A 13,300-nucleotide genomic window follows, 5' to 3' on the forward strand; every position below is an offset into this window, starting at 1 on the left:
AAATATTTGATCAATATTTCAGAGTACACCTTTTATGTCACACAACCTCAATCTAGGTTGTTATGGTGATGCCAATCTTGGAATAAAGCCAGCTTTCAATTCTTCACGAGCTCATTTGATGATATTAGTTTCTTAGACTTTTCATGCATTGATACAATGCGAAATATTATCCCAGGGTATCATGATATTTGCAAAATGTATTTTGCCTTATTTCTAGACTCTGTGTCTGGAATATTGTAATTTCTTAGTTAAATTGAGGAGATCATAATTATATTGACTATGAAATCGATGCCAATGTAATGGTATAGATATCAATGTTTAATGATTAACAGGATATAGCAATTATGATTGAGTACACGATATTATTCTTTATCTTCCTTATAAAATCGGCCGATAATGAATCATAATGAATCTCCTTAGCTATTGGCTTAGGAGTTATCGAAGTTATCCATTAGTGTGATTAACTGTAGAGATTAAGTCTTCATCACGGCTGCATTATGAAGAAAATGAAGTATTACAGCACTTTGTTAGCAAATTCTAAAAGAAATAGTGCGTAACAAAACAACAACATCCGATTCATTATACGTAATTATAAATTCAATTATTTCACTTTTGATATAAAAAAAAATAATATCAATAATATACCAAACGAGAAGCTAAGACTGCCAATTTGTTGATGTCGATGAATATTGTATTGATGAGTCGAGGTGATAATGAAATGTAGGATTTCGAAGTGTAGTCAAAGCATGTTTTATTAAATGGATCTATTTAAGTTCTATTATCCTCGCATTTTGGTAATATTTTAGAAGATGAGTAAGATGATATTTCTGAAACTATTAATATTTTTGTATTTGGGACTAATGTTAGGGCCATTACTATCACATTATATAACACTGAATGTATAGCAGATACCATTCAACATTTGCGCATTATATTTTTTAGGTCAAAGTGGTTAATCTGTTCAATATCAATATCGGATATTAATCAAGCGCTTTGGGAAATTAATTGTTTATTCCAGTGCAGGACATTGAAAAGTTACTTCCACAAATTAGAATGTTCATGGCATTATTCTAGAATGTTATCAAATAATGATAAGAGTATCTGTACGAATAACTAAGTTAGCGCATGTTATCAGAGCTGTTATGCTCATTGCAATGTTTTAGAAAATCTCTCTAGATGTAGAATCACAATATAAAAGCTGGGCTAAGCTTTTATTAAATGTATTTGAAGTAAATAGATTAATAATATATAAACATTTACTCGAATAGACAATTAAATTGAATTACTTCATTACTGAATTGACGCAAATTTCCTGTCAACATCATTATCAACTTAAGAATAAAATACAGTAATAGTTTTATTTATACTTTAGTTAATTGAAAAAATAACCTTTGACAGAAACGTGTTTGTTTTTTTAATTATTTAGTGCCATTTATACATGCTGCATCCATAAGTGACAACAAATAAATGGCATCAATAAATTTTAAGCAATTTTATTGACCATCGGTAAATAAAATTTCTGGATACTCAGTACTGCATTTAATGTTGTAACCTAGACCTGCCCCAAAATCATGACTTAATTCCACATTTTAGCAACTAATTATATACAAGAGTGGATGTACATGTACAATTTTAATAAAGATTCAATTTTTTCTTTTTACATATTACTATAGATCTGTACTACGAAAAAATAATTTGCTTGGGAAAAATACTCTAAACATTAGGTTATTATGTTTAATCTCTATAAGTTTATAGTATCTAATATTGGGTTTAAATCAAATAATGCAGTCTCTTTGCCCTTTTTACTAAATTGAAATCAAGATTTTCTTCCTTAAACAGCAACTGATATAGAAATTCTACGTGTATAGTTTAGAAATTGCTTAAGTATCACGGCGGAAAATGCTATGAGGGTTCATCAAATATCAGCAAGACTTATTTCTCTACTTTTTATCTACACTATTTCTTATTTGAGCCATTAAATTATTATTATTATTCAAGATAATGCTTTGTAATCTCCAAGTTTCTTGAGATTAATAAAACCAAAATATTAGCGAATGATCTTAAGCGCTTTTGCAAATATAGTAGCGATTACTCTCAGATATTCAATTTATCAACGATAAATATTCAAATATTGTAGACTATCATGCAAGAAGATTATATGGGTATATTTAACATGCTGATTAGATCAGGTTGAGCTACAACTTGAAAGGTACTTCGAATTTAGTAACAGTTATTAATCTCCCTACCAACTGATCTCAAAACTGATCACTTCTACGCTAATACGTTCTATTTTCTGAAAAAGATATAATTCTATTCCATTGATGGATGGTTGGATAATTTAATGCACTTGGTATTTAAAAATTTGCTAACCAAGTTTAGGTGCATTTACTAACTATCAGTGAAAATTCATTTACTCAAAATTATTAACAGCGTTCAAACATGAAAAAAATCAAAATTCCAGTAATAGTTTACCCACATGTTTAGATATAATCTATCAGGCTATTTATTTAATCCTATTAATAACTATAAAATGCCATATAATTTATATATTATTCATTAAAGAAACATGAGATTCTATAGCTTTTCCGTAACTGCAATTTTTGTCTTAATTAGCAAACATTGCAATGTGAATAGTTGCTATCAATAATAAAAAACTTTAAATCACCCCAAATATCATAAGTTTATAAGGTTAAGGAGAGAAGAATAGGAATACTTCATCTACACTTTCTTATTAGACAATATATTCAATCTATTCTGTGAGCATTGAAATTATTGCATACCGGTAGTGAATAACTTGTTTTATTCTTAAGTAGTAGTATGTAGTATTGTCAGTTCCACTAAGAAATTTCCACGCTTACATTAATATTGACACTGAATAGTTAGTGACTTGTTTTATCCTCAATTAGTGCTAGGCAGTATTGTCAGTTAAATTAAGAAAATTTTACATGTACGCTCGTATATTAATAGTGATAATAAGCATATGTACGTAGACATGTTTCCCGCATTTTTTCACATTGTTACATATACTTCTATACATTGAAATTATTGCGTAGTTAGTGACTTGTTCTATCCTCTAGTAGTGGTATGCTATATTATCAGCTACGTTAAGAAAATACGCACATTTCCTTTAATTTTTCAGAATACCACATATACTTCTAGGCATCTGCAGATATGACCTAAAGTTTATATGTTAAGGTCAATCCTAGGATTTACCTCAACTATGCTATCTGGCTAATAATTTTCTATTTACTATCATACCGTAGCTCTGGCACATTAATGCTTTGAAAATCAATTCAAAATATCTTAAATAGAGATTCCGTCGATGAATGAAATCATGCATTATAGTAAGAAGAGGAACAACACCATAAGAAATCAGGAGTGATAGTTTCTTAGTTGCTTGCAAGGTCATATTACTGAAATTTCAAGAGCTATTATTCTCGCCAAACTTTAATAATTATTACCTTAATCAGAGATATATATTCTTTTCATCCTTTATTAGTTCTACTATGAAAGGTTTCAGAGAAAAAGGATCTGTAAACCATATTTCACTAGTATCTATTTTCTAAGTATTTCGATAGATTAACTGCATATTCGCAAAGGTATGTATTTTATACTAGTATTGGCGGAAATAGATAAGGCGAATCCTACTTTAGATGAAAAAGACTAAAATAAATGTTTATTTTGGTTTGGTATGAATTCGTGTATCAGCACCAAACGTAAATTCCTGGATAGATCGAAGCATCGCTTCTTTAGTATTCAGATCTGGCCTAAATAAAATTGTGTAGATTTTGGGAATAAACAGTAACAGTAATATCGATAATCCAAATGTAATAACGGCTATGGATGCAAATGTTGCTTGTAATAATCCTACCGTACTATAATAACCGGGCACACTTAAAGCAACTATGACTAATGTGCTAAAAGAACAAATAAAGATATAGCGAGCTTCACTGAAGTTATCGGGCAATTTTCTAGTCTTCCATGCTAAGATAGTGCAAATTATTGCCAAGACTAATGTAAAACCAACAACAAGGCCTAATCCAAGATGCAATTTACTTGAACATAAGATATGGACTTCATTTTCGTATCGATAATCAGGTATAGCATTTGGTGGATCAATAATAGTGAATATTAACCAAATAATTATGGGGATAGCTGTAATAGAAAGTACAAAGAGAATCGGAATAAGCGATTTACACCATCGACTTTGCAATCGAGAACTCTTGTCAACTTTCTGAATGCGTGAGCTAAGGGTAAATACATTAGCTACGTGTTTGGTTTTAGCAAGTAAACATGCTTCGCATAACGGGAAAGAAACACTACAAATTGCAAATTGGAACCAACATAGGCTTGTTGTCACTGCAAATTGGTAAGATCCACCTAGAATAAATAGTAGGGCAACGCTAAGTAGCTGTATGTGGGACATAATCTTGTTGGATGCTTTAACTATTGGTGTATTACTATACTTGAAAAAAATGATGACAATAAATAAAAGTGTTAACATGGAGAGGAGAGTAAAAATTAAAATTGTCAAATTGACTGGGTTACGCCAATCAAGTTTTGTTGGAGGAATTTCTTGACAGGCTGATCGATTATTTGTGGGCTTAAACCCAGGAGAACATTTAAAACATTGGGATGTAGTACCATTGGAAACTAGGCTTGGACCGCATTTCAAGCAGACGTAATAACAAGATTCTTGATCAAAGCTATGTTTGCGATCTCCAGGAGTACATGCTGTTTCATAAACTTCTGTAGGGATAGTTGTACTTTCACCATTACGCCAGCGAATTTTGTTAGTGTCCATTATCATTTCACTTTCAAAAGGATTCCACCTAGCCACTTCAACAAAATGAGAGCAATTGTCGTCATGATGCAAATTTTGGATTAAAATATGTCGTACGCCTTTATTTTGCTGAAATTCCACCGGCTGGTTAGCGTGATTGCTAAATTCAACCCGTTGAAGGTGATAATTAAAAATTGTATGATTGAATGTTTCAACGGAATTGCAAAATTCAATAGTACAATTTAATGTCTGATGCAGAGCATGAGCGATAGCATAAACTGCATCGATAACATAAATGATATCCTCATTCAATTCTGATTGATAATATTCACAGGAAGATTTCTTTTCATCGATGATTTCATAACTACCTAATCTGACTTCACAGTTTTCTTCATTTGGCGTACAGTTGTATAATTTTTTCCATAACTGATCTAAATGTACATTTCTAGTATCACTAGTAACATAATTCTCAAGATGCTTTGTAATTAAAACTGATCGAAAAGTTTGCGTTGATACAGCCAGTAGGCCGCCCATCACTTCTTTCCTGATGGAGTAAATTGCTGGCGATTTAACCCACTCACCAGCACCAATCCAAGTTCTACCAGTTAAATTTTGCCTTTCTGCTTCTTTCATAAATCTTACACCTTTTTCATAGGGTCCAAGCAAGACAACAACTTGAAGCTTATTATTTGCTTTTAAATTTTGAATTACTCGCGCCATTGCCAAAGACATCCGATCACCAGTAATGGAGAATTCCTGGGCGATACAAATTTTGGCATCTTGTAATATAGTCCTAAGTAGATCCATTCTGTAGCTTGTTTCTGGAGGTTCAATAGTTATAAGACAAATTCGTGTCATGTCTAATGCTATTATTATCTTAGAAATCACTACTAAATGATCATAAAACGAAGGCTGAGTTGAATATAAATTAGGAGGTTGATTGTCTGATTGTGTAACGGCCAAAGCACTTGGAGTAATTTCGATAACACCAAAATTACCTATATTAAAAATAAGACCGATAATTAAGCAATAGCGATATGAAATATAAATAGTATTCATTTATTGTACGTAGATACCACTTTAATCTATTATATATATAATCGATTTTTAAAATAATTTCTCTCTGATTTAGCCAGCATACACCATACTAATGTTAGTTGGATTACATGGCTTACTATTATAGTATACAAATGAAAACGATATTTAATTCAGGTTATGCTTGATTAACGAGATCGATATACGTTTTTATCCAATCTATTATATCATTGATTTTTTAAACAATTTCTCTTCGATTTCGCCGGTAAGCATCTTACCAGCAACAGTTAAATTATATAATTTACTATTATAGCATACAAATGGAAACGATGTTAAATTCAGGCCATATTTAATTGACGATATTAACGTATGTCCAATCTATTATGAATGTTATTCTAGCTCATAAAATGCTTGCATATATACTACTGAATTCTTTACTATTTTTTAAACATATACAGTATATTATCCATCGGTCATTTTCGATCGATCAATAAATTTATATATTAGCCTAAGGATTGGTGGTAATTTAAAAAAATGATGTTGATATTTTGTTGTGGATTTAGGTTACATTTGTTCTTGCTCGCCCTATTATCTTATTGCATGATCCTCTGCATTCATTCTTGTCGGTTACTATTCGGTAAGAGTTTGATTGCTTATCGGATAAGCATAGGTATATAAGAGGTTGAAAGAATCCATAATGGGAGATATTCACGTGGAAACATAGTTCCTAGTCTCGCCCCAGTTATCTGAGAGTCTAGAAGTATTTACAAGCTACGATCGAACATATATTTAATGCTTGTAGTCGTTAAGCCTTCCATTTACTTAAATAGTTGTTATGCTTAGTAAAATGAATGCAATTTTATACAATAATTGTAACTTTTATACTGTCAATAACCCAAATTGAGTTAATACTTTAGTGCTATATGCTATTGATAAATAAAATTTCTTGATAGACAGGTGAATTGGATATAGTTACACCTAAATTGCGACAATAAAATCATTAAAACTTAAATAAGGATGAAAAACGAAAGAGACTCAAATTCTTTCGCCGTTACAAGTAGGTTAGATTCATTACACATTAGTGTCAAAAGTTCATAATTGCTATAGCGCAGTAACTTCATGCCAAACTTATCGCATTCAAAATGAGCCTGAAAAGCTCACTCATTTGGTAGTCGTTATTTTAACCTTGTGGAACGAATGAGCAAGTACGATATTGTTTATTATTTATCTTTATGACTGGTATCAAGATGGAAATAGCACATAGGATGTTGTCTAATTTAGAATTCTCTGATTTGCAAAACGCTTCAGAATAAGTCTTATCAATAAGGTATTAATTTTTACTGTTACTAGCAGATAGACATTTCTATAAAAGCTCAAGCTCTAGCGCTTATATTCGAAGTTATTTCGAATGCACAAAACAAAGACTTGATAGGACATGGAGTAATTGTTCAAAACCGTAGCTTATGCTATATAAAATGGATAATAAATATCACCGACTTTCTATAATTCGTTTCAGCTTCAGATTTGACTTAAAATCAAATGTCTTCTAACTCACTTTCTTACCTATCGTATTTGCAGTGGCAATGGTAGAATCACTCATCGTTGTGCCAATAACACCAATAATAGGTCCATAAGTTCTGACTGTTTCTTCGTTAGCCTCATCATATTTAATTTTTTCACAGAAAAAACCGTCATACTTGCCTTCCTTAAATGGTAAGTATTGCATTAATAATGCCATAATCTCTTTAGATACACGCAAACTATTATGACATGTATCTCGTATATCATAGCCTAGTTTCACATCAGGTAAAAGATTAGATTGCTCGTTGATATCGTTAATAGCAAATATCATGGCCATCATAAGATGGATTCCATAAGTATCGAGTTCAGAGCATTTATGCTTGCCATCTTCGTAATTATAATGAGCTGGTAGAAGGCCAGCTATTATTGCATCACCATTAGTACTTATCATGACAGCGTTTTGAGTTTGTTGTTGTTCTAAGACGCTAAATAATGTCTTTTGAGCATTGCAAATACTATGTGATAATATGGATGCAAAGAGTATCGCGTAAATATAGCAATTTTTTTGAGCTGTGGCTACCATAATGACTCTATTTCTTGCGATTACTAATTTACGGTAAAATTACTTTTCAGTGATGAATAAGTCTGACACGAAAAATGACCAATTGACTTTATCGTGATAATTGCGTCGATCAGTATTACAAACAGTTTAACTTCTTCGCTTTCTAAAAATCTTCCACGCACCTATTTGTTTTAATTCTGTTTGCTACGATGCAGGTATAGTGTGCTACGAACATCAAATTCTCAGTCTAGAGATAAACTCTATAATTGTAATTATTGAGGGAATGCTTGAGACACTAATACGAAATAATTGATTTTAAGCCGCAGGGAATAATCCAACAACCAAAAATTGAGACAATCAGTTTGCATTCCGTGCAGAAAACATATGTTCTATAGTTATTACTAGCCTTTAACAGTAGAGTAATAAAATCTACTAATATGATTAACATTAGACTGAAAGCACTGACATAGCTGGATCAATAACACTTTGGCATGCATATTCACATTTACTGGATTATCATTTCATTTAAATAGGATAACTTGCTACCTGATTCTCCTCTTTGATTTATTATATGATCGAGCGTAAACTCAGGCTTAAAATTTTTACTGTATATACCGTAGATAGCATTCAAATTAATGACAGGCTCGCTAGATAAATAGATTTATTAAAAATTTGCTCTAAACAAATCTATCTTTAGTCAAATCAAAAACGGTCTTTAAAAAGTTAATAGAGAAACATTATACGGTATCTAAAGTCAAAAATGATTTAGCAAGGTGAATTATAATACTAAAAGACCGATTGTACTACATACTCTACAATATTAGCACTATATCTATAAAAACTTACTAACATCACTTATTAACTCTAACACATACCGGGCTTTATAATTATTTGAAATATGCGAATATTCAATCTATGTATTAAACTCTATTTGAAGTTAATGTGGAAGTTCTTGGCTATTTCTTTATCTTAAAAGCAGCCGGCTGTGTAATAACCCTGATATACATTTCGCACTCTATCCATTAAGTAGATTTAAGCCTGAAATTAGATAGTTTCTTTCCTAATGTAATCCCAAACAGCGAGGATAACAACATCTCTTGTATCCAGAATGATCGGAAATTATAACTAGCTGATAAGTACACTAGAATGCAAGAATCTAAAGGATATTGTTTAACTAAAGCGATATTACTTAATGTACTAGGTAGTATTCTAAAGTTTTTCCTTTATTGAAAAACGCATAATAATCGTGAAAATTAGTATAAGGATTCAATATAGGAAGATGTTCTTGGATCATATTTATAGATAGCTTCGGATAAAACTTAATTCATACAATATAAATGAAAACATAATTAATACTGATAGGAGAGCCTTGCAAATGAGAGATTACTGTATTATCATGCCATTAAATGAAGACATATTACTACCTGATACTCCTATTTGATCTATTATACGATAGTATTTAAATTAATCGCAAGTTCGCTAGATAAATATGTTATTTTTATAATTAATCTATACGTCCAAAATAAGTGGAAGTTATTACTATTTGATAAGCGCACTGAAATATAGGCCTCTACAAGACATTGTTTACCCGAAGCTATACTATTTAATGTACTCGGAAGCGTTCTAATGTTTTTCCTTTATTGATGAACGCATAGCAATCGTGGAAACTAATTGAGATTTTAGTATAAAAAACTATTCTTGGATCATATTTACAGGTAACTTCAGATACGACTTAATTTATGTCAATAAAATTGAAAGCACAATTAACATTAATAGAAGAGCCTAACAAATGCAAAAGTAAAACATCAACATTCTAAATTGTCAGGTATGCTACATTCTTTTATTACGTTTGTATTGAATAGAATACAACGATATATTACCATAGGAATCATAATTTATATTTTTCATAGCCAACTAAAGCTACCCACGGAAAATAATAGCTTGTGCAGTTGATAGGCTTCAAATATGAATTAAAATTCATTGAATTTCAGTAAGAAGTTACGATAGATTAACAGGATATGGATTGTCGTTTTCAACTTTCACGATCTGTATTATTGATATTGACACTTTAGCTTGATTATTAAATAGCTAAACCTCTTTACTCGTATTTATAATGGTATCATGACTGCTACTAAAGTGTTGTTGACGAAAAGGTTATTCAATTTCAATAATAGAATATGATAAATTAACAGGATGTTGATTTGTCTCAATTTCACTTCTGCGACAAGGTAACGTACAGTAAAAGCCTATAAGTAGCTACTAACTTAAACGCCCTTTTACTTAACGTTAAACAAACACAGCAAAAGACTGTAAAGATGAAACTTTTATTAGCAAAGATACATCTACAACTTTTGACCACCACTGAACTCAAATGTTCCCGTTTATATAGGAACCGTCTAATTCGTAAACAACAACAGTATTATCGTTATACCTTACTAGGAGAAACATCTTGAACTGAGATGTTCCTTACATAGCTTTCCTATCAGTAAATATTTTGAATCTCTTACTCATACTTAATCTTAATCTAAGCTCGTAGGTTGTCTAATTCAACTATCATCAACTAGAACTTGAATCATCTTACTGCTATCTGTTACACAATAACAATCAATATCAAGTATGTAATGAACTGTTACAAACAACATCCACGTTAAGGCATTACGTATCTTACCTAGCACTACAAATATGGATATTCTCCATAATAGCTACTACAGTACTTATTAAACTGTCCTAATGACAAGGCAACACCGTAATATGATTGTCATTTTTAACATTTATAACCTGTATCGATGATGCTGGCATTGTAACTTGATGATCTGATTGATTATTGAATGATAAAACCTCTTTACTTTCGTTGAAGGTCTTATCGACTTGCAAATAAGACACATTCGTTATGCCATCATGGCTGCTATTGAATTGTTGTTGACGAAGGGGAACCTCGCTGTTATAGCTAGAGAAACTAGCGTGATGAGATGCTGGACTCGATTTTGCTATAACCCGTGAATCAGTTTGAAAACTAAATTCTTGAATGGAACGGAGTACAGCTTCCTTAGTATTTAAATCAGGTCTAAACAGAATTGTATAAATTTTAGGAACAAACAGTAATAGTAAAGTCGATAGCCCAAACGATATCACTGCTATAGACGAAAATGCAGCTTTTACTAATCCTACTGTACCATAAAAGCCTGGTATAGCTAGAGAAACGATTGCTAAAACAATAAATGAACATATAAATATATAGCGAGCTTCATTAAAGTTATCGGGTAATTTTCGTGTCTTCCATGCTAATATGGTGCATATACAAATTAAAATTAATGTATAACCAATAATAATACCTAATCCGATATTTAAATCAGTTGTACAATGCACATGGACTTGATTCTCGTATCGGTAATCATAGGTAGCATGTGGTGGATCGATAATAGCAAAGATTAACCAAATAATCATTGGTATAGCGGTAAGCGAAAATACAAATAGTATCTGAATAAAAGATTTATACCATAGACCGCAACTTCGGCCATTTAGTCGTCTAATATTTGAACTAGCCCTAAATACATCTGCAATATGTTTAGTTTTAGTTAGTAAGCATGCACTCCATAACGGAGAAGCGATGCTACTTAAGAATCCTCGAAACCAGCACAAGCTTGTAGTAATCGTAAATAGATGAGACGCGCCTTGAATAAACAATAAAGTAACGGCGAATAGCTGTAGATAAGACATTGCCTTATTCGATGCCTTAACGATAGGCGTATTATTATATTTGATATAAACACCGACAATAAATACAAGTAATAACATACTTAGCAGACAAAATGCTAAAATGACGAGACATGCAGGACGACGCCAATCGACGATTGTGGGAGGAATTGGCAGACAATCTGAACGATTTTCATTAGCTATAAATCCAGATGAACATTTAAAGCATTGAGACGTAGTGCCGTTAGAAACTAAACCAGGGCCACATTTCAAACAGACGTAAAAACAAGTTTGTCCATCTAAGCTATGTTTACGCTCGCCAGTCGCACACGATGTTTCGTAGACTTCTTGAGGTATGGACGTTGTTTCGCCATTACGCCAACGAATATCGTTATCAGCCATTTGTATTTCATCCTGATGAGGATCCCAAGTAGCAACTGTAACAAATTGTAAACATCCACGATTATACTGCAGATTCCGAATATCGATTCGATGTAATACTTCATTTCCAGTAAATTTGATGGTATTGCCAGCAGCGTTACGAAAATGAACTTGTTTAAGATTATATTTGTAAAGTGAATGATTATATGTTTCAATCGAATTACATTGCTCGCTAGTACAATTTAGTGTACGATGTAATGCATGAGCCATTGCATAGATTGCATCTGCTAGATATAATTTATCTTCATTAAAGTTAATTTGATAAGCTTTGCAAGATGAATTATTTTCATCTATTTCCGTATAGTATTCCAAGGTTTCGATACATTCTGGCTGAGCAGGTGTGCAATTATATAATTTTAGCCATAGATCGTCAAAATGCGGATTATGTAATTGGCCAGTCACATATTTTCGATAGTACTGATTGTATATGGTTAGATTAAACTCTTCTGTCGATATTGTTAGTAAACCGCCGATAACTTCTTTCTTAATCTTATAAAGATGGGGCGAATAAATCCAATCACCAGCGCCAATCCAAGTCCTATCCGTTAAGTTTTGTTTTTCTGCTTCTTTCATAAACTTAAGTCCTTGTATCAAAGGACTAAGTAAGACAATGACTTTGATGTTATTACTTAATTTTAATTTCTGTACCGTTTCCACAGTTAATTGATCGATTCGAGTACCGCTAATTGTAAATTCTTGAGCGATACATACACCAGATTCTTGTAATTTTGAGCGTAATATCTCCATATTGTAACCTATTCCAGATGGTTCGATCGCTATCAAGCATATTCGAGTCATTTTATAATAGTTTATTAACGAGGCAATTGCAGACAGATGAGATTGAAATGAGGGTTGTGTCGAAAATAAGTTAGATAATTTCTCTTCTGATATAGAGGAGGCTATAGCGATAGGTGTAATCTCAATAACGTGGAAATTTTCTAGAAATAGTAATACAGATATTCATTATAACATTACGATATTTTACATTTTTGTTTGTACGATACCGTACTTGTTACTTTTACTAAAAGTGTAATATAGTCAATCTTAGTACGATAGCAATTTAAGTACCTTCCATATTGATGCTGGAAAGCTATTTTAATTGTAAAGTTGTTTAATCTATACCATTTTATTTACAAGTAATGCAAGATAGTGCTATCTTATGGAAAATCAGATATGAAAATAATAGGAAGAGCTTATGCTAAATATTTCTGATTTCGATACCGATAATTTAATATTTAAATTTACGTAACGGCATTTAAATATTT

General features: G+C 31.7%; 1 protein-coding gene across 1 annotated transcript; it reads right to left on the minus strand.

Moving 5' to 3' along the window:
• Positions 1-3,676: 3,676 nt before the first annotated feature.
• TRIADDRAFT_55249 (uncharacterized protein) lies at positions 3,677-7,922 on the minus strand (the record flags this gene model as incomplete). Its single annotated transcript, XM_002111790.1, has 2 exons — positions 3,677-5,781; positions 7,382-7,922. The coding sequence occupies 2 exons, from the start codon at positions 7,920-7,922 to the stop codon at positions 3,677-3,679; spliced, it is 2,646 nt and encodes an 881-aa protein (XP_002111826.1).
• Positions 7,923-13,300: the final 5,378 nt, after the last annotated feature.

Source organism: Trichoplax adhaerens, genomic scaffold (assembly GCF_000150275.1).
Source record: "Trichoplax adhaerens TRIADscaffold_4 genomic scaffold, whole genome shotgun sequence".
Classification (NCBI taxonomy): Eukaryota; Metazoa; Placozoa; class Uniplacotomia; order Trichoplacea; family Trichoplacidae; genus Trichoplax; species Trichoplax adhaerens.